At 50.7% G+C, this 27,562-nt stretch overlaps 3 protein-coding genes and 2 non-coding genes across 12 annotated transcripts; 3 read left to right on the forward strand and 2 right to left on the reverse strand.

Moving 5' to 3' along the window:
* Positions 1-4,254: 4,254 nt before the first annotated feature.
* LOC111731684 lies at positions 4,255-4,373 on the reverse strand. The gene has a single exon (XR_002777260.1). It is a non-coding gene; the product is annotated as a 5S ribosomal RNA (ribosomal RNA).
* A 7,639-nt stretch (positions 4,374-12,012) lies between these two features.
* On the forward strand, positions 12,013-16,834 carry CUNH19orf66 (chromosome unknown C19orf66 homolog). Of its 2 annotated transcripts, XM_011380245.2 has the most exons (8): positions 12,143-12,163; positions 12,620-12,743; positions 12,922-12,971; positions 14,355-14,393; positions 14,568-14,717; positions 15,165-15,268; positions 15,387-15,541; positions 16,086-16,834. In XM_011380245.2, exons 1-8 carry the CDS (start codon positions 12,143-12,145, stop codon positions 16,307-16,309), a joined length of 867 nt encoding a protein of 288 aa, XP_011378547.1. In that variant the 3' UTR covers positions 16,310-16,834. The 2 variants fall into 2 exon arrangements, with proteins under 2 accessions (XP_011378548.1, XP_011378547.1); XM_011380246.2 differs by lacking the exon at positions 15,387-15,541 and having other exon boundaries at positions 12,013-12,163.
* ANGPTL6 (angiopoietin like 6) lies at positions 16,345-24,807 on the reverse strand. 7 transcript variants are annotated; one of them, XM_023523411.1, is made up of 9 exons: positions 24,534-24,741; positions 22,503-22,591; positions 20,654-20,728; positions 20,075-20,099; positions 19,212-19,782; positions 18,359-18,536; positions 17,654-17,841; positions 17,304-17,574; positions 16,345-16,781 (listed from the first exon to the last, which is right to left on the reverse strand). In XM_023523411.1, the coding sequence occupies exons 5-9, from the start codon at positions 19,773-19,775 to the stop codon at positions 16,591-16,593; spliced, it is 1,392 nt and encodes a 463-aa protein (XP_023379179.1). In that variant the 5' UTR covers positions 19,776-19,782; positions 20,075-20,099; positions 20,654-20,728; positions 22,503-22,591; positions 24,534-24,741; the 3' UTR covers positions 16,345-16,590. The 7 variants fall into 7 exon arrangements, with proteins under 7 accessions (XP_023379179.1, XP_023379177.1, XP_023379176.1 ...); XM_023523409.1 differs by lacking the exons at positions 20,075-20,099; positions 24,534-24,741 and adding an exon at positions 24,797-24,807; XM_023523408.1 differs by lacking the exon at positions 20,075-20,099 and having other exon boundaries at positions 24,586-24,741.
* On the forward strand, positions 24,800-27,553 carry LOC105305656 (suppressor of SWI4 1 homolog). The gene is made up of 8 exons (XM_023523414.1): positions 24,800-24,896; positions 24,976-25,146; positions 25,637-25,738; positions 25,929-25,979; positions 26,090-26,260; positions 26,815-26,891; positions 27,044-27,375; positions 27,452-27,553. The coding sequence occupies exons 1-7, from the start codon at positions 24,879-24,881 to the stop codon at positions 27,153-27,155; spliced, it is 702 nt and encodes a 233-aa protein (XP_023379182.1). The 5' UTR covers positions 24,800-24,878; the 3' UTR covers positions 27,156-27,375; positions 27,452-27,553.
* On the forward strand, positions 25,783-25,869 carry LOC111731697. Its single transcript, XR_002777263.1, has one exon. It is a non-coding gene; the product is annotated as a small nucleolar RNA SNORD105 (small nucleolar RNA).
* Positions 27,554-27,562: the final 9 nt, after the last annotated feature.

The following is a 27,562-nucleotide window of genomic DNA, read 5'->3' on the forward strand; positions in this document are numbered from 1 at the left end:
GTGTGGGTCCAGGGACACCCCCTCCCAGGAACACCAGAGGGACTGCAAGGCATCCAGATGGCTTGAAATTGAGGTGTGAAGAAGGGACTGGAGGTGAGAGGGAGGAAGGAAAAGATGGAGCTGGGAAGGCTGCCAGGTGGACTGACTTCATAAAGGTGGGCTCTGAATACCAGGCTTGTTCATTATCAAAGGCAATGGGAAGCCATGGAAGGTGTTTGAGCAGGAGAGGAACTGACCAGCCCTGAGGTGGAAGGCCTGGCTGGGTGATGAGCAGAAGCTGGGTTGATGCAGGAGACCAGAGGAGAAGGCTGGATACTCTGCGGGGCCACAGGATAGCATGGCAGAAGTTGCCTGAGTTCAAATTCTGCCTCCACCTCTTCCTGGCTGTATGACTTTAGCCTGGCTACTCACCTCTCTGTACTTTGGTTTCCTCATCTCTAACACAACTTCCCTCAGAGAGTTGTGAGTGACCAGCACATAGTAAGTGTTCAATAAATATTCACTAGCCTTAGTAGTAATGAGCCAGACAAAAGGCCATGGGGAAGGAGTGGAATTGCTAGAATGCATACAACAGTCTGAGAAGAAAATCAGGTCACAGCAGCCCCTGCTCAAAACCCTCCCAGGCTCCCATTGCTCTGACTACAGCACTCAAAGCCCTGCACTGTGGCCCCATCACCTCCCTGGCCCCATGTCCCCTCACTCTCCACTCCAGCCACAACGGCCTCCTCCACGGTCCCCAGAAACTCCAAGCTCTTCCTTGCCTCTGGTCCTTTGCACACCTATTCTTTCTGCCCGGAACACTTTCCCCATGACTGCTTTCTCCTCGTCCTTCAAATCTCTGCTCAGAAAGGCCTCCTTCAGCCATCCTGGCTAGATGAACTTGGACCCTTCCTCAGAAGTTATTTCTCCCTGCAACCTGCTTGTTTCCTTCAGAGTAAATGCCACAGTGCATACTGATATGCTAGATCCTTGACATACACCTTTGCTGTCGGTCTGGACCGGGAGCCCCGGGAGAGGAAGGAGGCTGTCTGCCTTTTCTATAACATGCTCTTTAGTCACAGACATAATCGCAGCAGCTCACTCAGGGCCTGGCACATAGTAAGTGCTCCTTTTGCTGAATGAATGACTCGATAAATAAAAGAATGACAGAGAGAGAAGGAAGGGAGACGGGATTTGAAAAAGGAGAGGTAAATAAAAGGAAAGAGAAGGATAGAGGGAAGAAGGAAGGAAGGAAGAAAAGAGGGAGGAAGGGAGCAAGGGAGGGAGCAGGGGAGGGAGGGAGACTCATAACCTGTTTTCGTACAGCCCTCAAGCTAAGAATGTTTAAAGATTTAAAAAAAAAAAAGAAAGTGCAGCAAAGACTGTATGTGACCTGAAAAGCCTAAAATATTTATTATCTGGCCCTTTAGGGATAAAATGTGCCTATCTCTTAGTTAATGCATTAGTTTATATTGCTATAAAACAAATTACCCTAAAACTTAGAGGCTTAAAGTAATAAATATTTATTATCGTTCACAGTTTCTGTGGGTTGGGAATCCACAGGGAGCAGCTTTGCTGCACAGTTTGGGCTCAGGGGACTTTCATAAGGTGACAATCAAGACGTCTGCTGGAACTGCTGTCATCTGAAGACTTGACTAGGGCTGAAGGAAGAACCACTTCCGAGGTGGCTCACTCACGTGGCTGGCAAGTTGGTGGTGGTTGTCAGGGGGAGGACTCAGTTCCTGTCCATGCAAATCTCTGCACAGTGCCACTTGAATGTCCTTGTAATATGGCAGCTGGCTTTTCCCAGAGCAAGTGATCCAAGAGAACGAGCAAGAAGGAAGCCAAAGTGTCTTTGACAACCTAGCATCAGAAATCACCCGCCATTTCCACAACACTCTGTTGGTCACGCAAGCCAGCACTGTCCACTGTGGGCAAAGACTTCACGGGCATGACTATCAGGAAGCTATCTTGGAGGCTGCCAATCACGGATAGTAAGTGACAGCTTGGATTTGAACCCAAGCAATCTGGCTCCAGAGTCCATGCACTCACCACCCTATACAGATGTCCCTCAATGGTAAAGGGTTGGTACACTTTTTAAATACTTCATTTTCATATAAGTTTTAGATTTACAGAAAAAATTGAGATGATAGTATAGAGTTCTCATATACCCCTGCAAATTTTCCCTATTGTTAACATCTTACATTAGTATAATACATTTGTTATAATTAGTAAGCCAATATTGATACATTATTATTACCTGAAGTCCACAGTTTTGATTTCTTTAGTTTTCACCTAATGTCCTTTTCCCAAGATTTCATCCAGAATACCATATTACATTTAGTTGTCCTGTCTCCTTAGGTTCCTCTTGGCTGTGACAATTTCTCAGACTTCTCTTTGTTTTTGATGTCCTTGACAGTTTTGAGAAACGCTGTTCAGGAATATTGTAGGATGACCCTTTACTGGGATTTATCTGACCTTTTTTCATGATTAGACTTACAAGGTTATGAGTTTGGGGGAGGAATATCACAGAAGTAAAGTGCCATTTTCATCATATCATACCCAGGTTGTATACGATCAACATGATTTATGACAACCGATGTTGACCTTGGTCAGCCGACTGAAGTAGTGTTTGTCGGGTTTCTCTGCTGAGAAGTTACTAGTCCTGCTCCCTTTTCTATAACGTGCTCTTTAGAAAAGAGTTTCTCAGTGCAGTCCATTTTAAGGGGTGGGGAGCTATGTTCCTCTTCCTTCAGGGTGGACTATCAATTATTTAAAATTCTCCTGCATGAGAGATTAGTCTCTTCTCCCCTGTTTATTAATTAATTTAATTCTTTATTTATATCAGTAAGGATGCATGGACACTTACTTAGTACTTTGGGTTATAACACAATAATTTTTGTTGCTGACATCATTCTAATTTGGGCACTGAGAACTCTTTCAGCTGGCTCTTAGTGAGTAAGTTTAAACTTTCACATATATTCCTAAATTAGATTCTAATACTTTTGGCAGTTCATATTTCTATCCACCATAGATTGAAGTTTTTGTTTTTAATAACGTGAAATTCACATAAAACAATTAACCATTTTAAAGGGTACAATTCAGTGGCACTTAGTATATTTACAATATTGTGCAATTACCACCTCTCTCTGGTTTAAAAACCTTTTTATCACCCCAGAAAAACACACTGTACCTATTAAGTAATCACTCCCCACTTATCCCTACCTCTCATCTCCTTGTGACCACTAATCTGCTTCCTGTCTCTATAGATTTGCCTATTCTAGATATATCATATAAAAGGAATGATGTACTATGTGACCTTTTATGTCTGGCTTCTTCCACTTTGTATAATATATTTAAGATTTATCAAAGTTATAGCTTGTGTCAGTTCCTTATTCCTTTAAATGGCTGAATATTATTCCATTGTATTTATATACCACATTTTGTTTATCCCTTCATCTGTCGATAGACATGTGAGTCTTCCACATTTTGGCTATTGTAAATAATGCTGCTGTGAAAAGTGGTGTACGCAGGATGGGCTAAATAATAGAATGGAGGTAGTAGAGGAAAGAGTCAATGAACTTGAAGATAGAGCAATAGAAATTACCCAATCTCAACAACAGAGCTGTGGGACTAAAAGGTCCAATATTCTTATCATCAGAGAGTCTCAGAAAGACAGGAGAAAAAGATGTAATGCAGAAAAAAATTTTTGAAGAAATAATGGCTGAAAACTCCCCCAAATGGCAAAAGACACAAGCCTACAGATTCCAGAAGCTCAGCAAACCCCAAGCAGAATAAACTTAAAGAAATCCATGCCCAGACACATCGTAATCAAACTGCTGAAAACTAAAGACAGAAAAACTCCAGAAAGCAGCCAGAGAGGGTAACCCATTGTGTACAGAGAAACAACTGTTTCGATGACTGCAGATTTCTCATCAGAAAACATGAGGATGGAGGCAGTGGAACAATATTTTTCCAGTGCTTAAAGAAAAGAACTGTCAACCTGAAATTCTATATGCCGTGAAAATGTCCTTCAGGAATGAAGGTGAAAGAAGGACATTCTCAAACAAAGAATAACTAAGACAACTGGTTGCCAGCAAACCCGATCTAAAAAATGGTTAAAGGAAGTTCTTCGAACAGAAAGAAAAGAATACCTCCGCTCCCCGCAAAAAAGGTTAAAACTTTAGGAACAAAGACCTACAGAAATGGTCAATCTCCAGGTAAATGTAATAGACTATTTCTCTCCTCTTAAGTTCTTTAAAATAAATTTTTTAATGCCTACAGCACCTGGTCTTCCTAGGTGGTCTCCCATCCGAGTACTAACCAGGCCTGACCCTGCTTAGCTTCTGAGATCAGACGGGATCGGGCACGTTCAGGGCAGCATGGCCATAGACTTCTTTGAAATATTTGATGGCTGAAAGCAAAAAGTAAAACAATGACTGATGAGACATTATAGTTATAATACACGTGACAACCCCCACATAAAGAGGGGAGGAGAGAGGGGACTAAACAAAGTTCTAAATTTCACTTGAAAGAGAAGAATAAAAAGCAAAGGAGATGAGCAGAAAATAAATAATAAAATGGTAGACCTAAATTCCACCATATCTGTCAAGGCTTGAGACGATGGCAGTCCCAGCTGACACCGTGATTGCCACCTCATGAGAAATGCAGAGGCACTTAGCTAAACTGTACGCGGATTCCTGGTCCACGCGAACCAAGAGGAAACAAAGGTTTGCTGTTTTTGGCCATTAAATTTTGGGATAACTTGTTACAGAGCAGTGGATAACTAATATAGTGGCCATCAGAGTCTGCCGCCACCTGGGTCCTGTCCAGCATCTCTGTGTTGTTAGAGATCTCTCAGTGAAACTGTCTTAGTCTCCACTCTCACAGGAGACCCAGTTTCTCTGCCCTACTCAAGCATGGCAAAGTTACACCGGTCACAGAATAGTGAGTTGTTGGAAGAGGGAGGATTTGAACCCAGGACTGTCTCACCCCAGATCTTGACTGTTCGATCATATCGGCAGCCACTATCAATAAATCTTCCCATTACTCTCTCCTCCAATAGATTGTCAGCTCTTTGAGGGAAGGGATTTCTGTCTGTTTTCCTCACTCCCAGAGTGATTGTGGAGGAGACACTGTTCCATGACCTGACCGCTGCCAAACCTTCCTTGCTAGATCCAGTTAGATCTGGGCCAGAACAGAGATCACTTCCTGTAAATTCTCTCAGAGACTGTCTGACATGCTGGTTCCTGGAACAGGCCCTAGCCCTGCCTGGGCAAGTATGTAAGGCATTTTCCTCTTGTGTTTCCCCTTATCTGGGGCGGATCACGTCCCAGCAGCCCCCATCCACCCTGCCCTGTCCTATATAACCCGTTAGCATCTGCTGCATGGGGCGGAGGATTTCCATGTCATCTTACCGCCAGCCAAGATGCTCCTCGTATGTAAGTTTCCTTAATAAACACTCGATGTAATGATGGAATCATTAGCCTCTTTCTTTGGTTTCTTGGCCTCGAGAAATTTTGCGTAACATCAATGCCTGGCACTTATTGAATAGATAAGACCCCATGTCATGTGGGAGCAAGCGGCTTCTCACTGCCTCAGCATCTGCAATAGGTCTGGGGCGGGCACTGGAAAGTTGTCTTTTAACAAGCCCCCAGTGAGGGCCTGATGCTCTGGAAAGTTTGAGAACTCTTGGTTCAGCTCTTCCTCCTTCTCCCACTCCAACTGCATACCTATAGATTACCGCATCTCACATGCCACCTCCTTCTAGAGTACTGCCCAGATACTCCCTCCTCCCCCAACCAGGACATCCATACGGAGCATCGTGATTCTTATTGATGCCCCTGGGACCCCTTTAAGGCAGAGTGGGTATCTCTTGTGTGTCTCCTTCTCTCATGTAATCCTACAGTAGGTACAAGTACTATGACCCCGTTTTATGGATGAGCAAACAAAGTGCTTCAGTAGGTTCAGTCATGGGCTCAGGGTTGTAAATGGCAGAGAGGCATCCTGGATTCTCGTCTGAACCCAAGTCTTATAACGAGAGTCAAAACAAACATTTTTTGAGCACCTATTACGTGCAGGCTCCAGTCTAAGCACTTCACACACGTTAATGTCTTTTCTCCTCCCAGCAACTCCGTCAGATGGCAGCTGGTATCTTTCTGCTTTATAAATGAGAAGACAGAGGCACTTAAAGGGTGTGTATCTCCCTGACACACTGGAGTGCCCAGTAACTGAGTTCCTCTTTTGATTCCAGATTTGTTTGTTTGGAAATCTGGACATACTTTAAAGCTATTGTTTTTCTTTGAACATATTGTCAGATAGAAAAGCAAGTAGTTCAAAGGAAAATGCATCAGATTGGAAGAATATGCATCAGATTGAATTGGGCTTATCTCAGGGGCAAGGACAATGAGGAGTTATGCCCCTTCTATTATTTTATTATTATTTATTTATTTATTTATTTATTTATTTATTTATTTATTTGTTATTTAAGGATACATAAAGACATTCTAGCAAAAGAATTTCCCAAAAGGCAGACAGATAGGTAAGAAAATGTGGTGCTCTTCCCCCGAGGACTCCGCCCTCCACCCCACCTCAGTGACTAGAGCTGTCCACCACTTGCTTGCATGTCCCTTTTCCTCCACATTTATGGCCACCCCAATGGCCCCAGGCAAAACTACAACATAAGGTTTTCCTTTCCTGGTACACAGACTTCCTCTTTCTAAATCAAACATTTCTTAATGCTGAACTTTCTTTTTTTCTTTTTTTCAGAATAAGCATGATTTACTTTTACAATCGGAAAAGAAAAAGAGAAGAGGGTCCTGGTTTAGGATGAGGAGTTAGCCACAAATTCGAATTTTCAAAATTAAAATATAAAGAGATGAAATCACCTGGCCATCCCAGCTCCCAGAGCTAAGGGTCTGGTGTGGGCACCTCAGGCACTTTTCCAATACTTTCTCAGAGAGCTTTCTGGAATGTAGGGTCAATGATTAACTATGGATGTTTCTGCTGCCAGGAGCTGAGACAGCAGACATTTACGGAGCCCCCAGGCCCAGGGCTTGAGCAGAGGACTGTTTCCCACAGGCCACGCCTGAGCGAAAGCAATGTAAACCACGGTGGTGTGGTAATAAAAACAGCCACGTGCTTTTTGGAGGGTCGCTCTTTCCTTGGTATCCTCTAATTCAGCAAGTTCCCCTAAAAATATAAAGCAAACCACTTATGTAATATTAAATCTTCTAGTAGTCATGTTAAAATGTAAAAAGGAACCAGTGAAATTAATTATAGAATTTTATTTAGCCCAATATATTTAAAATATTATCACTTCGACATGTAACCAGTATAAAAAGTCACAGATGCGTTATCTTACTTAAGTCTCCCAAATCAAGCATGACACTGGCAGCACATCTGAATTATGACCTGCTTCATTTCAAGGGCTCAAATGCCAGTGGTTACCTTGTCAGACAGTGCAGGTCTGAATGGTTCATCAATATCAACTCATGGAACCCTCACAACAACTCTACTCCCATTTCAGAGATGGCGAAACTGAGACCCAGAAAGATTAAGAAATTGTCAAAGAGCTAGCAATTGACTCAAACCCAGACTGTCTCGTTCCAAAGTGCACCCCTTGACCTCTATACTTCTTGTCTTCAATTACGGCTTAAAGGAGCGTTGAGGTCAGCTGGCCTGTGTTCAAGTTCAGGCTACATCACTTATAAGCCGGGTGTCCTGCATGATTTGCTTAATCACTCTGAAACTCAGAGTCTGCATCTGAAAAAGGGACAGTGACACCTAAGACAGAAGGCTAAGGGGTGACTTGATAGCCCTGAACCCAGAGATCATGGTGCCCAGCGAGCCTTGGATATACACTCAGTGTATTCAAAGCCACTGAGATTTCCCCCCTCATCGACTTCATCTGAGCAGAGCCTCAGACAAGTTATTTAACTTCTTCACATATGCATTCCTGGAAATGCGTTTGAAGCTGATTTCGCAAAACTCAAACAACAGATTATTGTGTTGTAAAGGACATTCTATTCACTGAAGATTACGCAAATTATGAAATCCCAGATTACTTCTCACCAGTTAGGTGCCGTTGTCAAAGATATATTTCCAGGATTTCATGCACATTAATTGAAAAAATAATTGGATTTATCTTACTATATATATTTTGGTTCTGATTATGAAAGCGATGCCAATTTTTTTTTCCCAATTGTTAGAGAAATACTAATGTGGAAAGTACAGGTGGGGAAGGGATCCACATGCACAAATGCCCACAAAGTGTTTGTGTATGCCCAGGGAGGGGCAGTGCCCCCAAGGTCGGCAAGGCCCTACATGTCAAAGCATCAGAATACAGAAAATGAAAGAAATGGTTAATTCAGCATGGTTAGTACTTTACTTTTGCCAAGTTGCCCTCTCCGAAGGTTCTACCAAGAGACGCCCTCTCCAACAGTTTAAAGATTTCCCATTTCCCCAAACCTCCAACTCTGGGAATTCTCGAAGTTCTTCATTTGGTTAAACTGAGAGGGAAATTGACTGGATGGTGAAAAGCACACACATGCTCCAGTCGTATCCAATTCCTCCAAAGTTAAACATACGATCACTAGCTTAAGCCTCAAAGAGTCCAGCTAAAGGTCAAGATTTGCTGCTTTGGGCATGAGCTTCACCTCCCGCCACTCCCCCACCCTTCTCACTAAGCTCCAGCCACACTGACCTTCAGCTTCCTTCAATAGACCAAGCCCCTTTCCACCTCAGGGCCTTTGCACATGACACTCCCTCTGCCCTGCACTTCCTTACTTAAGTAACTCCTATTCGCCCCTTGAGCAGATTCATGAAATCAGAAGAAAAAAAAAAAAGAAATGAACCTGCTTCATAGAGTTGCTATAAGGATCAAATGAGATACATAGTTTAAAACACTTGGCACAATTTTTAGAAAGTGTTAGGATTCAGCTCAAGAGGCACCTCCTCCATGAAGCCCTCCCTGACCACCCTACCCAGGTCAGGTTCCCTTTGTAATCCTTTCTCGTGGACTTCTCCATTTCTTTTTTGGTATATACCATAAATATAATTACTTGCAATATCATCTGCTTCGTGTTTCTCTTTCCCATTAAGACCATGACTCCAGAAGGGTAAAATGCCTGCCCCACAGGAGGCACCTGACACATGTCTGTCAAATTAATGAATAGATGAATCAAATGGACTCATCTTTGACTCAATTATACTAAAGTGTCAGAGACTACACATCTTATCACTGTTATCAGCATGTCCATTTTCTCCTTTTCCACACCATTTGATAAAGACAAAGGATGCAGTAATGCTCACACCACTGCATAAACAAGCCACATCTGTCCAGGCCCAGATGGCCGCAAATGTTGGTGGGTAGCCAGCACCCCCATGTGATTGCTGGGAATGTTCGTTTTTCTGTTCATGTACAATGATAACATTCAATAATACTTCAGTGAGATGTTCCATTTGTCCTTCCCAATGGACTCTCGCCCTTCTCCCCCAGCTCTGTGTCCCAAGAGGCTGACAGTATGACTGGCTCCCTTGCCCTCCTTGCCTTCCGGTGCAGCCAGTGAGAGGCTCTAGTAGGTGATGGGAGGGTAGAAGGAGAGAAGAGGGCAGGGTCTTTATTCTCCTGTTGCTGATCATAGGCTGCATCTAGTGACTCCATTGCAAAGTACAGAAGGTGGCAGCAGGAGTGATGCAATGTGACTTCCAAGGCTAAGTCATAAAAAGATACAACTTCCACATGACTTTCCTTTTCTTGGCTCACTCTAGAGAGAACAGCTGCCACGTTGGGAGTATACTCAAGCATCTCAAGTAGGGAGGATTGAGGAATTCCACCAACAACCAGCATCCACCTGCCAGCCATGTGAGTGAGCCACCCTGGAGGCAGATCCTCCAGCCCATCAGACCTTCAGATGACTACAGCCAGAGACCCCGACCAGAAAAGCCCAGTGAAGCTTCTCCTGGATTCCTGACCCACAGAAAGTATATGAAATAATAAGTCTAGGGATGATTTGTTACGCAGCAATAGAGAAATATTACAGCTGCTAATAACAGTCCTTTGCTCCCACCTCAGGACCTTTGCACTTGCTGTTCATTCTGCCTGGAACTCTCTTCCTCCACCTCCTTCAGGTCTCCCCTGAGATGTTACTTCCCGCTGCCTTCCCTGATTCCTCGTCCCCCGTCCCCCCACCTCAGTTCACGTTTCGCCCTAGTGCTTATTTCCTGTCCAATTATATGTTTGTTTCTTGTCTATCTCCTCCACTAGAATGACACCTTATGAGGACAGGGTCTTTGCTTTGTTCGATGCTCCATCCGCACTGTCTGGCACAGTGCTTGGCACAGAGTAAGTACTCAATATGGTGTCATGAGAATCTAACAGTCTTGATTTTTGTCATAACTGGATTGGTCTCCCACATGTTTTCTGCCCACTTGGTGCCCACCCTGGCCAGGGGAGGACATAGCTGTGACCTCCCCCTCCATTGGGTAAGTAGTAATTGGCAATTATAATGGGAAAGACCCTCCCTTCCTCTCCACTTCCCTCAGGATAAAATCCTAGGTCCTCTGTGCAGCCTACAGACCCCATGCCTGCCTGAAATTCCACCATTCAGCCACAAAGACCATGAACTGTTTACATTTGCTAATAGTCTCCAGACCTACAAACAAAGCTTTAGGATTCAAGCAGAAAACATTAGAACACATTTTTTTATCTCCAGTTTTTTGTTTGCTAAAGAATATCTTTATGTAATAAACGCATTATAAAATAATCTACAGAATCTATTTGGTATAACTACATTTGTGTATCATTTATAAATAAATATCCATCCAGGTGTGGAGCTGCAACATTTTTACTGATAGGGGTACACAGTTGGAAAAAAAATTTTAGAGTCACTTATCTTAATGCAATAATGCAATTCTTCCCCCCAGAGGACATCTTGCAATGTCTGGAGACATCTTCAGTTGTCAGGACTGGAGGAGGGGGTGCCACTGGCATCTAGTGGGTGGAGGCCAGGGATGCTGCTAAACATTCTACAACGCACAGAACAAGCCTCACGGCAAAAAAACTCTCCAGCCCAAAAGGTCAGCAATAAGGAGTCTGAGAAGCCCTGACCTAAAGCGCCAGGGCCTTTCCTGATTCTGGGGTCTTTACACAAGCCGCTTCTTTTCCCCACTCTATTCTTCACCTAGCTAAAACCTCAAACTTCAAGGACTCTATACGAGCCATCCCCTCCTCCAAGAAGCCATCCCTGAAGCCTCCAAACTGGGCCAGAGCCCCTCCTAAGGGCTCCTCCAGACCCCTGTGCTAGGGAGGTTGGAATCGTCCTGGACCACGGGGTTCTCAGTCTTTGGATTTACAATGCAGATTCACCGGAACCGCGGACATTCAGATTCTGCTGGACTGCTGGGACCAGGAACCTGTTTTTTTAACAAGCACCTCCCCCATCTCCCCACTGCCTGTCCCTTTGGACCTGCACAGAGTAGCTGGCCCAGTGACTAGTTTGCCTACTAGTTTGCATGCCAAGTGCTACTAAGCGTTCTACCCAGGGTCTAGAATCCTGGCGTGCGCGGCGGGCACGCACACACACAGAGATTCAGGATGTAGTCACTATTATCATCCCCATTTTACAGAGGGGTAAACTGAGGTTCAGAGAGGGGACCTGGCTGGGAAAGAGATTCAGAGAGAGAAAGGGGTCCAGGTCCCCCATTAACGCCTGATCCCCGGGTGAGGGGAGAGGGCGAGGAACTGGGGGAGCGCGAGCTGTGGGTCGAGGCCCGCACGAGTGGGTGGGAGATTCGCTGCGGCCTTCCGATGCGCCCCACCCCCACGAGAGACGTGAAGACGCGGACCCCGCGCAGCGTGGGGACATGTGACCGACTGCAGAGGCCGCGCCGCCTCCCCTGCCCGAGGTCTGCGCGTTCAGCCGCAGGGTGCAGACCCCGGGCGCCCTCCTGGGTTGGAGGCGCAAGAGCAGAGGCGGAGCCAGGGCGGAGCCAGCGCGCCCCCCCAACACCGAAAGCGAAAGAGAAGGCCAGGAAGGAAGGGCGGAGCCTGCCCGGAGCCCCGCCCCCTGCCCTGCGCGCTGCTGGACCTCGTGGCGCGCCCAGGTAGGGGGGCGCCGAGCGCGCAGTGCGGACCCTCGCGGGGAACTGCGTGGTCGTCACCATGTCGCAGGAAGGTGTGGAGGTAGGAGATGGCTGCAGCAGGGCTGGGGGCCAGCAAGAGATGCCAGGGAGGGGCCAGGGCCGCGGAGAGGGTTTCGCAGTTTCTGGGTACTCCATCCGAAGCCCACACCTTCCCCCAGGCTGGCTCTCGTCCCCACCTCAGAAAGGAGAGTGACCGCCATCTCCCCCAAGACGAGATGCGGCCTCCTCGACGAAAAGCGGGGGCGGCAGGGTCAAGGGTCAGAGGCCAGGGGTTACCTGGCCGACCTCCTCCCAAGCCTGGAACGCTTTCCCCAGTCCGCACCCTCCCCCAGTAACCGTGGGGACTTTGGCTTTTTCCGGGAAATGCCCTGGAGGGATGGGGTGGGGGTGCGAAGGCCAAAACCAAGGGTCAAGTTCAGGCCAGGAGAAGGATGCCTAGAAATGGGGGAGGGACAATTGTTCTTCCCCCATCGGAGTCCCCCTGTCCCCACCTCAGCTGGAGAAGAGCGTCAGGCGCCTCCGGGAGAAGTTTCATGGGAAGGTCTCCTCCAGGAAGGCGGGGACTCTGATGAGGAAATTCGGCAGCGACCACACCGGAGTGGGCCGCTCCATCGTGTACGGTGAGCGGCGAGGGATCCCCGGCCTGGTGGGGGTTCCGCGCATGGAAGTGCGATCTGTGCAGAGGGTAGGAAGAGGCGTTGAGATCATCTCTTGGGGAGGGTCTGTATTGGGGCTCCGGAGACCTTGAAACTCCCACAAGATCAAGGGCCTTCACTTACACTTAACTCTCCTGACCAGGGGTAAAGCAGAGAGATGGACAGGAACTGAGTAATGACCTGGATGCCCAGGTAAACTGCCCTCCTCCCCTCAAAGGGCGGGGTAACTGGGGAGGGGGATTAGAGGGAACCCAGCCCATCCATGGTGAGCCTCCTCAGGACACTGCCAGTCCACAGCTCATGGTCCACTCACATTTACTTAATCACTTCTTGGTCGTGTATCCTGCCAGGGAGCCTGCAAACAGTAGGTGCTTATTACATGTTGATGGTATTAAATGGGAGAGAGAGACACGAAACGAGGCAGTGACATGAGCCAAGATTAATGTCATCATAGAGGAGCCCTAGAGGTCAGGGAACCTTCCTGGAGGATGTGGTGCCAACTCTTCAAGGCTGGAAAAGAGCAATCCCTGGGAATGGAGGAGTCGGAAAAAGTCTTCCTGGAAGAGAGAATGGCATGAGCAAAGGAACCAACAGACAGGCTAGGATGAGCAGGAGATGAGGGAGAAGAGAGAGGCAGGAGAGTTCATGAATTGAACATATGAATAAATGAATGAAAGAAAGGCTTTGAGGCACAGACACGTCATGGCTCTTTTGCCCTACAGATGGCTTTGGTGACTGATGAAATGTGGATTTAGCCTGCCCGAAGGCTTGGCATAGAGTTGTTAAAGAGTGTAATAAACTTATACCTATAGAGAGTATGATAAAATAATAGCGAAGAGTAGCATTGATTGAGCACTTCGCTTGCAGCAGGACTCCAAGAATTTTACTTGTTGACTCTTTTCATTGCCACAGCGACCCTGTGAGACAGGTCCTATTATTTATCACCCCGTTTTACGGATGAGGAAACTGAGACAGAGTGATGAAGTCACTGGCCAGGATTATGCAATAGGAAGGTGGCAACTGAGATATGAACCCCAGCCACCCAGAGTCAGAGCCTGGGCCCTGAGATAGGACCCAGGGGGAGCGGCTTAGCCATGCTCCCACAGCTGGAAGTAATGGAAGGGGAGTGGGGTGGGACCTGCATCTATCGGAACCCAGAGCCATAACACTTAGCTTAAAGCAGCAAGGCCTCGAAGAGGCAACCCGTCCCAATGCCAACAAATGTGTGGCGTTTTCCGGCAGAAAGGGAGCATGGGGTCCAGGCCTGCTCCACCGCACTCAGTCAAGGTGATCTCGGACAAGCCCTTTGCTGGCTCTGGACCTCAGTTTACCCATCTGAACAATCGGGATAACAGGTGTGCCCACCTCTCAGGACAGCTATAAAGATAACTGAGGTCACACACCTGGCTTTCAGTAAGGGCATTGCTCACTCAGCTCCTTGTTAGTTAGGGACACCCTACTCTTATTCTTATGTGGATTGGAGAGGATCCCATCCAGGAGTCCCACCCCCAACAAATAAGGTAAAAAGAGGCCTGAGCTGAATCTCCAGCCTCTGCCCCTGGTGTCTCCATGCAGGACCCACCAGAGGACATGAAGCAGGACCGGGACATCCAGGTGAGTCCAGGGTGTGGGAATGGGGACAGTGGAGCAGGGCGAACACCCATGGGAGAGTGAGGTATGTCCTAGGGGCAGAAGGGAGATGCATCTATTGAGACAAGAGGGCTGATGTTGATGTTCGTGGAGGAGGAGTGACCATCCTCTAGTGCCCACACCCTGCCCATCCCATAGGCAGTGGCGACCTCCCTCCTGCCGCTGACGGAAGCCAACCTACGCATGTTCCAACGCGCCCAGGAAGACCTCATCCCTGCCGTGGACCGGCAGTTTGCCTGCTCCTCCTGTGACCATGTCTGGTGGCGCCGTGTGCCCCAGCGGAAGGAGGTGATAACCCAACCCCTGACCTTGACTCTCCTTGACTGTCTTGAACTCCACTCCCAGCCCCCATCCTCAGTGTCTGAACCTCTGCCCTAAGAACATCAAAGAGCTCATCCTTGATCTCAGCCCAGACCCCAACCCTGAGCTGGACTTCAGACCTTCAACTTGAGGAGCTCAATCCTTAACCCAGAGCCTGACCTCTGACTCCAGTTTGACCACTACCACAGAAATCATATCTGACCCCGAAACCACAACCCCAAATCTGGCTTCTGAACCCTCCAATGTTGTGCTTCTGGTAAATGCTTAACAACCAGCTCTTGCGAACAAGTGGCGGGAGACCCCAGATTTGTACTGTTTGCCAATTTCTGTGGTGTAAATATTCCCACTGTGGCCAATATCAAGCTGCCAGAGTTCCCTCTGACAGCGAGGCTGCTCCCCACTCCGCACCTGCAGGTGTCCCGGTGCAGGAAATGTAGGAAGCGGTATGACCCGGTGCCCTGTGACAAGATGTGGGGTGTGGCTGAGTTCCACTGCCCGAAGTGCCGACACAACTTCCGGTGAGGACACTGATCCCCTGACCCTCGGCCCTGCCCCACCCCAGCCCTGCCCTCCCTGCCCTGGCCCCACCCTGGCCCAGTCTCACCCTCCAACCCTTATGGCCCTGCCCACCCCCAGGGGCTGGGCACAGATGGGGTCCCAGTCCCCTTGCTACGGGTGCGGCTTTCCCGTGTATCCCACACGGATCCTCCCTCCGCGCTGGGACCGGGACATGGATCACCGCAGCACCCACACCCACTCCTGCTCAGCTGCCGACTGCTACAACCGGCGAGGTGAGGCCCTGGGTCGTCCTTGGTGGCATTCCTCCACTCCGGGCAGTCTACTTAGCCTTAACTCCTGGGACGTCCACCTCTGGGGCCTTGTACAATGGTCTTCCACTTCTTCCACATGCCTCTCAAGGCCTCAGTCACTTCCCGTGACATCAGCCCCTCCTTCCACATCTTCCATGGCTCCCCAGGCTCCATGGCGTCCAACACTAGGTCACCCAGGACCCCTGGCCCTCCTAATACCCACCTCCCATGGCATCAGCCACTTTGCGCAGTCTTGCCGATGAGGGCCTGTAATTTCCCCCAGTGGCCCACACCTCAGTGGCCCATGATCTTATCTCCTGTTTTGTCTGCTGGACTCACAGGTGATGCCCATGTCCCTGGGTCTCCTGTGGCTGATACCTGTGACTTTCACTTCTGAACTTCCTATAGCTCTGAGCCTGTGACCTAAGCCCTTCCCCTCCCCAGGGCCTCCATGGCCTCAGCCCCCTTGTCCCCAGAGTCTCATGTGACCTCATGCCCCTGGACCTTAGAACCCTTCCCTCCTCAGAGCCCCACGTTCCTGGGACGTCCTGCGCACACCCCAAGAGCCGGAAGCAGAACCACCTGCCCAAAGTTATACACCCCAGCAACCCCCACATCAGCAGTGGCTCCACTGTGGCCACCTGCCTGAGCCAGGGGGGCCTCCTAGAAGACCTGGACAACCTCATCCTAGAGGACCTGAAGGAGGAGGAGGAGGAGGAGGAGGAAGAGGAGGGAGGGCACGGGGAGTGACCCCTGCCAGGTGCAGATGAAAACCAGACACGGTCTGTGGTTATTTTGTGTTGTTATAAAATATGAGGTCTAACCAAGATCTAAGTGCCCTTGGAGAGCCGCCTGGGTCGGAGATGTTGGCAGGGGGTTTCCTGAGTCCTGTTTGCAGGGCCCTGGGGAACAGATATACAATGGGAAGGTCTGTGGGACATGGCCTGCACGAAACCATGAAGGAGGTATGGCCAGGACAACTTGGGCTCCTGCTGACATCCTCTGGGACCTGGGGGACAGACGACGACTGGTCACAGCCTCAGGGGCCGGATCAGCATGGCAGCCTTCTTGAGAGAGTAAGCCCCGCCACGAAACTCGGCCCAGTAGACACCGTCCTGGTAGCGGCTGCGGTAGTGGCCACCATGGTGCCACACACCATTGAGGTTGGAGTGGGCACAGGCATGATACCACCAGCCTCCCCGCTGGTACAGGGCACAGTTACCTGTGGAGAGAGAGTCCATGTTCTCTTAACCAGAATAAAAGCCTCTACCAGTACCTTACTAGTGCCAGGCTTTTGCCAGACATCCCCTGGACCCCTACTTTCTTCTTCAGAGTAATGGCCTTAATTCCTTCCCTATCCTCTTACCAAAGCACAAGTCACACTTCCCCCACCCTTTCTGCGAACTAAGAGCTCTACCCTCATTCCTTTACCAGGGAGGAAAAAAAAAAAAACCTCTACTTCCTTTCTAGAATAAGTCCTAGCTCACACGCAAACATACCCTACCATATTCCCCACATGCGCACCCTGCCTTTTACCAGAACTGCACTCCTAACTTTTTTTTATTGTCTCATCAGAAAGGGAATCTGATTTCCCCATCCCCTCACCAGAACAAAAGTCCTGTCCTCTGTTCTCTTACATACCCTGATCCTTACCAGAGGGAAATCTTACCCCACCCACTTCATTCCCTCACTAGGAGTCCCACTTCCCTCACCTCCCACCACAACCAGAATAACAGCTCCCTACCAGAATAAGAGTCTCGATCCCTATCCACAGTGCTGAAAGGCTTGTCATTGTGCCAGGAAAGAGAGTCTCCAGCATTTCCATGGTACTGGCCAAGTCGTAGGCGGTAGTGGTCACTCTCAGGCTCCAGGGAGAAACCATCATAGTGGGCACGTGCACCACGGCCCCCCCAGTCCTCCAGGAGCACCAGCAGCTCATAGTCCCCACGGCTGGTCAGTTGATGTACAGTTTCAAGGCCCAGCCAGTATTCTCCATCAGGCTCTCCGAAGCCCACCTGGCAAGGCAGGAAAGTCAGGAAGTTAGGAGCAGGTCACCTGCCCGGCCCAGCCCTGACCCTGCCTACCTGCGCTCACCTTGTAGTGCTGCCAGGTAGTGAAGAAGTTGACAGAGCCATCTTGCCGCCTCTGGATCACAGTCCAGCCTCCACCTTCCAGCTGTTGCTCACACCAGGCCAACACCACATGCCGGCCTGGTCGCAGCTCATACACTCCACTCCGCCTATGGCCTGCTGAGTGGGCCTCCGCACAATCCCGCCACGGGCCTGTGGGCACAGAGGTGTGGGGGAGGCACGTCCTGGATTTACTGAAGAGTCTTAATTCTCACTGGTTCCCTCACCAGAATAGCAGTCCTGCTGCTCCTATTCCTTCACAAGAATAAGAGCCCCAATACTCATTTTCTTTACCTGAATGACTCTTAAGTCACTCTTGGCTCACTATAGCACATGTGGAGCCTGGGGTTCTTAAATCTTGGTTCTATGATCTCACCAGAATAGAAGTCCCAAAAATGGCACTCTGAACCTGCTCAAATTCTCACCTAAGAAGCAGTCTTAAATTTTCTGTACTCGTCAAAGTAAGAGTACCTCCTGTCCTATTTTCACACCATAGTAAGAATTTTGGTCTTTCATCAGAGTAAGAGCCATACCTCCTTGTCCCATCACCAGATTAAAAGTATTATTTCTTCCAGTCCTCTCACCATGAGAGGAATCTGCCATTAAAATCCTGACTCATTTCCTATTCATACTGCACTGGACACCCTCAACAGCTCTGCCCTCATCTTACCTGCCGGCTTGGTGGGGACAGCAGGGTGCCCTGCAGGCATGGGAGAAGCCATGAGCCCCTGCTGTCTCAAGGTTTGGTCTCCCTGGGGCTCTGGGGCTGGATCTAGCCTCCTGCTGGTGACATTGGTGCCACTCACCAGACTGACTGGAACCACAGGCACCAAGGGTGGTGGAAGGACCTGGAATGACCAAGAGAGTCAAATATGATTGCACTAACCCTCTACCCAGGCCACTCTCAGCTCCCAAATCTCCCAGCACCCAGAAAGGTGCAAGATCAGGCAGGGGTGTGGATTGATCTCCAAAAGTCTAACTCTGGCTGTCAAGAGCAGAGTTGAGTTTAAATTTCCACTCTGGTGTGTACAGTTTAACCAATCTGTTTCCAACTCCTTTTCTATAAAGTAGAGATAATGACCACCTCCAACAATGAGTATTACTGAATGCTCCCAACAACGCTGTAAAAGGTAGGGACTGTCACAGAGCAATAATCTCTTCAAAACCCAGGGCCAGACATGTTCCAGAATTCAGAATAATATGGCAGGAATTAGAAATGATAATACGGAATCTCTATTGTCCATTACATAACATCTCCATAACATGAGTCTTTGGTCTTTATCCACATATGTTTGATTATAGGACCCTAAGAATATTTATATGAAGTGGATATGATAGATAAGTAGCCACCAGTTGCGTTTTGACCCAAATGAGTTATGGGAGGAGAGGCAGGAATCCGGTTTTTGGAACTTCGGATTTTGGAAATGCGTATAAGAGATCGTGGGGTTGCAGGAGGCCCATCTTTCAACGATGCACACAGGAAGTGGCTGCGATTCTGGGGCGGGGGCGCGGCGCGGGGTTACCTGCTGCTGCCCATCTGCGCCCCCTGGACAAAGGCGCTCCAGGCGGGCGATAAGGCTACTTTGTTGGCTGACCAGCTGCGCCAGCTCGCGGAACTTGACGTCCAGCTGGTAGAAGCGGGCAGCTGCGCGCTGCGCCTCGGCAGACGCGTTGAGCACGCGTTCGCCAAGTAACGCCAGCGCGGCGGCGGGCTCCGCTCCAGGGCCCGGGCCCGCCTCGTGCTGTAGCTGCGCGCGCAGCTGGCCCAGGCGCGCGCTCAGGCCGCGGCTCTCCTTGCGCAGCGCGCGCACATCGCCGGCCACAGCGCTGTCAGCCGCCGCCAGCAGCTGGAGCTCGCGCAGCAGCTCCTCGTGGCGGCTCACGCGCACGCGCAACGCCGCCACCTCGCTGGCGTTCACCGCCTCTCGCGCCCGGCCGGCGGCCGCCTGCCCACTCCAGCACACAGCGCCAGTGAACTTCTGCTGGGGTAGCACGAAGGTGTAGGCACAGCGCGGAGCACCGGCCCGCGCACACGACGCGCCCAGCAGGAGCAGTAGCTGCAACGTACGCTGCCCAGGCGCCCACATGGCGGACCTGCAGGCAGAAGATGAACAGGAAGAAGGGAGGGACCCAGGAACCCAGACCCGACACCCAAATCTCAGCCTGAGCCAAACCCAGCTGCTCCCACGTAGGAATGCACGTGCCTACACCTCCGTGGCTCTGAGTCCACACACTCCCGCCTCCATTTCCCACCCACCCACCCAAAGCTGTAAACGATCCAATGGGATCCCGCCCTGGCCTCTCCACTGAGTGCTAGACGCCTCAGATGCAGTGCTGGACATCATGCCTCTTGCATTCATTCGGCAAGCATACACTGAGTGCTTACTGTGTGCCGGCCTCAGTTCTGGGAGCTGGGAATACAGACGGGAACAAAAAAAAAACAAAATCCTTGCTCACCAGGAAGAAAATAAAGTATAAGATTAATAAAGTATTAGACAGCACTAAGTACTAAAAATAGTTAAAGAGTGGAAAGACATGGGTATCTGTGCGGGGGTAATTTGAGAGGAGGGAAGACCTCCTGGAGGAGGTGACATTTGAAGAAAGACCTGAAGGAGGTGAGGAAGGAAGCCATGGTGATGTCTAGGGAAGAAGAGCAGCCCTGGCAGGGGGAACAGCAAGTGCAAAGGCCTTGAGGTTGGACCATACTTGATGTATTAAAGCAACCCAGGAGGCGGGGGTTGGGGGGGCGGGGCAAGTCTCACTAACTCAGTCTAGTAGTGGACACCCCATCTCCCACCCCTCAGATCAAAACTCTGGAGTCATGCATGTCTTCTCTTTCTTCACAGCAGATCCAACCCGTCAGGCAAGCCTGCCAGCTCTTCTGTTTAGACCCTGAATTCCTCCACATGCCCCCATCCTCACCCCCACATTATCCCAGCTCAAGACAACAGCTGGATTTCCTTACAGCAGCTGCATCCTAGGTCTCCAGTCTTATGTCCTCAGCTTCTGGTCTGTTTCTCCCCCAGTGGCCAAAAGATGCCTGTGAACACCCAAGTCAGGTTACGTCCCACCTCTGCTCAGGACCTCCATGGCTCCCACCTCCCTCTGGGTAAAAGCCCAAGTCCTCCCCGAAGGCCTCAAGGCCTCGCATGCTGTGCTGTCCCCTCTCTGCCCTCACTTCCTCCCACTTGTCCCTTGCTCTCTCTGCTCCAGGACCTCCATGGCTCCCACCTCCCTCTGGGTAAAAGCCCAAGTCCTCCCCGAAGGCCTCAAGGCCTCGCATGCTGTGCTGTCCCCTCTCTGCCCTCACTTCCTCCCACTTGTCCCTTGCTCTCTCTGCTCCAGGCACCCTGGCCTCAAGGCACCTTGCTGTTTCTCAAACATACCTGGCATCCTCCTGCCTCAGAGTCTTTGCATGTGCTCTTTTCTCAACCTGGAACATCCTTCCCCGAATTTTAACATGGCTCCCCTGCTCTCTTTACTCAGGTCTCGGCTCAGCTGTCCCCTCCTCAGAAGCCCTCCCTGTCTACCCCATTTAGAGTTTCCCCTGCTGGGCACTCCCTATACAGTCCATCTTTTTCATTTTGGCATTATCACTCTCTGAAATTGCCTCGTTTACTTGCCATTGCTTATTATCTGAACTCCTTTACCGAAATATCAACCCGGAGGCTGAGTCTGGGTTGCGTTCAGTGCCTGGTGCCACAGACCCCCAACGCCCACATGCCCCAGGTCTGCTGTGCCCCCCAGGTGTTCCCTAACTCACACAGATGACTTCCTACAAGTGTCCTCGCTCGAAAGTGTGTAGTTATAGCCACCTACCCCTGACCCTGTAGGGTCCATATATGGGCCCCCATTGCCTTCATTCTTGGGGTTCACAGCCTCTCACTTGGGGACACATATGCCTCCCACATATACTTGCTGGCACGCAGAACGCATCTCACATGTCCCCACATCACCCCATCTGTACCAAGTTTCACTATGTCCTAACCTACACATCCTGGTGGCCACACAGGCACATGTCCTGTGGTCTTCATCATCACACACATTCCCTCATTCACATATTCAACAAACAATCCTTGAGCACCTATTGTATGCCAAGAGCTATTCCAGGTGATGGGGACACAGCCATGACCAACACAGACAAAATCTCTGCCCCTGCAGAGCTGACATCCTGGTTGGGAAAATGGACAGTGGATAGGTCAGGGCAACAAGTGCTTAAGAGAAAACTCAAGCAGGGAAGAGGGTGGGAGTCCTTGGCTGGGGGAACATTTTAAATAGAGGGGCTGGGCCTCTATTTAAAGAGAAGACCTGAAGGAAGAGAGAGGCAGCAGGAACAGCAAGTGCAAAGGCCCTGAGGTAGGACCTTGCTTAATGTACCCAAGGAATAGCAAAGAGACCTTTGAGGCTGGAACAGAGTGAGTGAGGAGGAAAGTGGGAGGAGGTGAGGGCAGGAAGGTGAGGGGATGAAGTGTGCAGGCTCTGAGGGCCTCAAGGAGGACTTGGGCTTTTCATCTGAGTCATGTGGGAAGTAAGGAGTGGATTATGAGCTGGAAAAAAGGACATACACAACTGAACCCACACATCAAGCAGGAGCTCCTAAGGGCAGAGTGGGGTCCTCTCCTTGACCCCCAAAGACACCAGGACCCCCACAATAGAAATGGACCACGTCCGCTGGAGGTAGAGTGTGTAACACCTCAAGATCTCAGCCTGGGATGAAGAGGAGGCCTGAGAAGCCTCCCAGACAAGCAGATGCCCAGGTCTCCAAACTGACAGAATCAGCCTTCGCCTGCCCTCCCACCCTCCTGCCCTCTCACCTCTCACGACTAAGACTCTGAATCCAGCCGGGCTCGCAGCAGGCACACAAGTCCAAGGAGGAGCCGAGGGTCCAGCAGGGGCCGCTGAACTGGAGAAAGGGAGGGGCCAGTGGGAGAGCAGGAGGAAGGAGGCTTGGTAACCAGCCCCTGCCCGGCCCTCCAGAGCCTGGGACTGGAGCCGGGATGCTGAGCCCAGGAGCCCCAACTGTAAATATTTAGGATTTCCCACATGAGAACTGATGCTGAATTGCCAGAACCCCCTGACCAGGCCACTAGAGCCAGATAACACAGGTCAGTGCCCTGGACATTACCCCCACAACAGAGCACAGAGCATGGGAGGCTGCAGGCCCTGGGGGGTGGGGGTGGGGGTATCGGAGCCCTAGACACAGACACACCCACACACCACAGAGGACAATGGCCAAAATCAGCAGCACCTATTGTGTGTCAAGCATGATTTTAAACTCTTTAAACCTTGTATTTCATTTAATCCTTGCAATCTGATCTGGCTTCTGTGTGTAGCCTCATTTTAGAGCAGGGAAAACAGCCTCAGAGAGGGTGAGAGACTTGCCCACAGTCACACAGCCCGAAAGGGTTGACAATAGTATTTCACCCAGGTAGCCTGGCTCCAGAACTCACACACATATACCGTGACACCCGTGTGCACATAACAGTGCAGCACAAAGACACAGAGACACCCAACAAGACATACGAACAGCTGCACAAAGCAGCAAAGATAGATGAAATCTGTGTATGTGTGTGTGTGTCCACGGATTTGCCTGGCAGACACCTACATAGATCCATTTGCCAAAGACAACTGGAAACACAACAGATTCAGGAAGCAGTTGTGTGTTCAAAATATGGTCACACGCACACATCGCAACTTAAACATCCTGTGGGCTGAGTTTGTCTGTGCCTGTGTGTCAGACACACACGCACACTAGCAGGCACAGAGATGCAGACCAGGTACACAGTGAGCCCCTGACACCCGCTCGCCCCTACTCCCAGCACACTTTCCATTTGCCTCCCACACACACTGTCACATCTTCACACAAGTCAAGTCATGCAGTGACAGAAACAGGCGGAAGTAGCCATACAGCCAGTTCTCAGGGGGTACAAAGAAACTCACACAGAACCCCCAAGGGCACAGGCCTGGGGTCTCCAACCTGTGCGAAGGCTTTGCTGACCAGCAGTCTCCTTCCCCAGTTCCGACTGTTCTGAACTGGTAACCCGAGTGGACTCCCGGGCTGAGAGAGGAAATGGTCGTCCCAGATCTGAGAGAGGCTGCCAGGCTGGGCTCCAGGCCTGGATTGAGCCCCCCACACTGGGCCCCTCGGCCCCCCACCCAGAGCCCCCTCCAGCTTCTCCCATTGGCAGCGGAGAGAGAAAAAAGCTCCTCAGTCACAGAGAAGGGCTGATAGAAGGGAGAGAGTCCGAGAGACAGAAGAAGGGGGAGAGACATGGGGAGTCTGGAGAGAGAGGATAAGAAAAATGGGGATAGGGTTGGAGAGAGAGAAGAAAGATGGAAACAGGGAAAAAAAAACCAGACAACTGATGGAAGAAACAAAGTTGAAGAAGAAGGAGACAGACATAGGGAGAAGACAGAGATAGGGAGGGGGAGACAGATGGAGAAGGGAGGCAGACAGAGGAAGGGAAGCAAATGGGACAGGGAGAGAGGTGTTAGGGGCGTTCATCCCCCCACCCCCAAGGTTCTGGGGAAGAAGCCGGAGGCCTGAGGCCAAGATTGGGGCTTTGAGCTGAAACCGGGAGAGGATGAATTTGTCATCAAGAGCCCATATTGCCCTAAGTTTCCAGAAGGTGATGTGGAGTTTCCATCCTCAGCCCGGCCGCAGACGGCGCCCCCAGGGAGGACATTTGGCCTTTAGAAGCTGGGGGCCCGAATGACTAAAGGCCTCCCAGCTCTACTCCCTTCTCTGGTTGCTCCCCAAGTGCCTGATGCCATTGTGCCAAACATTGTATGTACATTCTCTCTCTTAAGTAGCGGGTTAGAAGGTAAATGTTTATCATGCTCACTTTAGGATCCTTTAAGAGCCTCGGGGTGGGGAAAGTGGCTCTCAAAAATTACACCCCTGGCGGAAGTGGCCGAGGCGGGATTCGAACCCTCAATTCATTTCTTCGCGCCTCGCGGGCTCCTTGAGCCGCGCGGCTCCGCCCCGGTTCCCGTAGAAACAGGCGCTGGGTGTCTCCACAGCAATACCTCCAATAATTCCCCCCGCCCCCGCCGCAATCTGGTGCATAAACCCGCCTGGTGACGTCACCGCGCAGTGGCGCCTCACGTGATCACGTCACCGGTGCCGGAAGTGAGCGGCACGGCGCCGGAAGCGGTCGGCAGAAGGTCCCTCGTGGAAGAGCGGCGGCATGCGTCCGTCGGGGCGGGTGAGATACGGCGGCTGGGGAGGCGGGCGGGGTCCCCGCGGAAGCCGCAGCGCTCACCGCTCGCCTGTCGCCCCCGCAGTCCCGGCACCAGAAGCGCGCGCGCGCCCAGGCGCAGCTCCGCAACCTCGAAGTCTATGCTGCGCAGCCGCACTCGTTCGTGTTCGCTCGGGGCCGCGCGGGTCGCAGCGTCCGGCAGCTCAGCCTGGACCTTCGGCGGGTCATGGAGCCGCTCACCGCCACCCGTCTGCAGGTCTGCACCCCGCAGCCCGTCTCCATCTGCCCTGGCTCCAGCCCCGCTGCGTTTCAGTCTCTTCGGCTGGATAAAGACCCTTATGGGTACCATCGTCCATGCCTCTCAGGGCTTTGCGGGGCAGCAGCGGTGGCACGTAGATGAACGCACTCAGCTTGGGGTTTGGCAGGATGTCTGAGATTGGTGGTTAAGAGGGAACTCTGGAATCAGCAGAACTGGATTGGAAACTTTGAAAGTCCTGGAACAAATTAATTAATCTCGCCGTACTTTAGTTAGCTCATTTGCAGAATGGGGCGATGCATAGTAAGCGAAGGACAGAAGAGGTACTCGAATTTAAGTCTGATTGGCTCTAGAGGCCAAGAGCATTCCACTCCTCCCACCCCACACACATTTCTGGGAAGGGTTAGATGCAAGAAAGGGCATAACAATTTAAGCTTATAGTCTGCTCGGAAAGGGGATGTCTGTGATCGTCCTTTTTTCTAATTTTTAGGTACGAAAGAAAAATTCTCTCAAGGATTGCGTGGCAGTGGCCGGGCCCCTTGGAGTCACACATTTCCTGATCTTGAGCAAAACGGAGACCAATATCTACTTTGTGAGTGGACACCCACATTCCTCATTTCCCCCACACCCTTATTCACCCCAACTCTCATGATGAACCCATGTGCCTCTGAGCTGCCATGATTTTGGCTTCAAAGTAAACGCTCTGAAGAGATGGGGCAGAAGTTCTCACTCCCCTGGTCCCTAGCTAGACACCTCAATCTCATCAATATTTTTCTCTGTAGAAGCTGATGCGCCTCCCAGGAGGCCCCACCTTAACCTTCCGGATCAACAAGGTAAAGATTGGAGTTGGTATGTGGGCCATATAGGGTAGGAGCTGGGTTTGGGGTTGGCACAAGCCACATGTGATATAGATGATCACCCACCCTCACCCCCTGCCCTGCAGTACACATTGGTGCGTGACGTGGTCTCCTCACTGCGCCGGCACCGCATGCACGAGCAGCAGTTCACCCACCCACCCCTCCTGGTGCTCAACAGCTTTGGCCCCCACGGCATGCACGTGAAGCTCATGGCCACTATGTTCCAGAACCTGTTCCCCTCCATCAACGTGCACAAGGTAGGCTGGATCTGACGTAGCAAATATGGGCGGGCGAGGCAAGTAGCAGGTACCACACAGGCCCTGGGGTTGAGAGCTCAGGCTCCCGAGGTCAAATTTCACTTAGATTTCTTGATCCTGGGCAAGAGGCTCCTTGTGAGCTGCCTTCTATTCTAGCAGGTGAAAAACACAGATAGTGCTTTATCAAGTACTGGTTTAAGCAGTGTAGTGTATGTTGTCCTGGCCTCATCTTACAGGGAAACTGAGGCTGACAGGTAGAGTTACTAATCTGAGGTTAGGTATGAGGCAGTAGGGGGAGAACTGGATTGTTAAATCTGGCTCCAGAGTCTCAGCTCCTAATCCCTGGCACCAGTGAGTGGGTCTCAGATTTCGCTCGTTAGATGTGATCATCAGGGAGTCTGGTGCAAGTGGCCTCGATGGGCTCTGAAACCAAGATTTCTAGCCAGCAGTCCATTGATACCAGTTGCAGCCCCCACAGGGCCTAGCGGGGGCTCCAGCATGCAATGAGTCATGAGAGCAGCTGACATGGTGCCATGCCCTCCTTTCCCTTCCAGGTGAACCTAAACACCATCAAGCGCTGCCTTCTCATCAACTACAACCCCGACTCCCAGGAGCTGGATTTCCGCCACTAGTAAGTACGGGGGTCACGAGGGCTGCTCTGCATGCAGCTGATTGCTCAGTCTCAGGAAATGCCCTGACACACCATGGAAAAGGGAGGGGTTCGGGCTGGTCTCCGACTCTGTGAGCCCTAACCCCTGTCCTCACTCACTCCTGCCTCTATAGTAGCATCAAAGTTGTTCCTGTGGGTGCAAGTCGAGGGATGAAGAAGCTTCTCCAGGAGAAGTTCCCCAACATGAGCCGCCTGCAGGATATCAGCGAGCTGCTGGCCACGTGAGGAGGGGCTAGGGTAGGAGGCTGCCACAGTCCAAGGGATCCCAGAGCTGTCCCAGGAGCCTGAGATCCCCTGGTGAGCCGTGTGTCCCTCACATAGGGGTGCAGGGCTGTCAGAGAGTGAGGCAGAGCCCGATGGTGAGCACAATATTACGGAGCTGCCCCAGGCCATCGCGGGGCGTGGCAACATGCGGGCCCAGCAGAGCGCTATTCGGCTTACTGAGGTAAGGCCCAGTGGCAGAGGTGGTTTTCTCTGGCACCCCCCAAGGGAGGAATGACTCTTCCCTTTTGTTTCTCCAGATTGGGCCTCGGATGACACTGCAGCTTATCAAGATCCAGGAAGGTGTTGGGGAGGGAAACATGCTGTTCCACAGTTTTGGTGAGGACAGGGCTGGCAAGGATACGGCCTAG

This window comes from Pteropus vampyrus, unplaced genomic scaffold (genome assembly GCF_000151845.1).
Source record: "Pteropus vampyrus isolate Shadow unplaced genomic scaffold, Pvam_2.0 Scaffold391, whole genome shotgun sequence".
Lineage (NCBI taxonomy): Eukaryota > Metazoa > Chordata > Mammalia > Chiroptera > Pteropodidae > Pteropus > Pteropus vampyrus.

Coding starts and splice junctions, on each gene's coding strand:
- ANGPTL6 (XM_023523409.1), bottom strand. Junction 17,575..17,653: donor CTACCTGGCAGCACTACAAG/GTGAGCGCAGGT, acceptor CTGCCTTGCCAG/GTGGGCTTCGGAGAGCCTGA. Junction 16,782..17,303: donor GGATCGAGACTCTTATTCTG/GTAGGGAGCTGT, acceptor CTCTCTCCACAG/GTAACTGTGCCCTGTACCAG.
- LOC105305656 (XM_023523414.1), top strand. Junction 25,980..26,089: donor TAACCTTCCGGATCAACAAG/GTAAAGATTGGA, acceptor CCTGCCCTGCAG/TACACATTGGTGCGTGACGT. Junction 26,261..26,814: donor CCTCCATCAACGTGCACAAG/GTAGGCTGGATC, acceptor TTTCCCTTCCAG/GTGAACCTAAACACCATCAA.
- CUNH19orf66 (XM_011380245.2), top strand. CDS start 12,143: ATGTCGCAGGAAGGTGTGGAG. Junction 12,744..12,921: donor GGGCCGCTCCATCGTGTACG/GTGAGCGGCGAG, acceptor TCTCCTGACCAG/GGGTAAAGCAGAGAGATGGA. Junction 12,972..14,354: donor GTAATGACCTGGATGCCCAG/GTAAACTGCCCT, acceptor GTCTCCATGCAG/GACCCACCAGAGGACATGAA.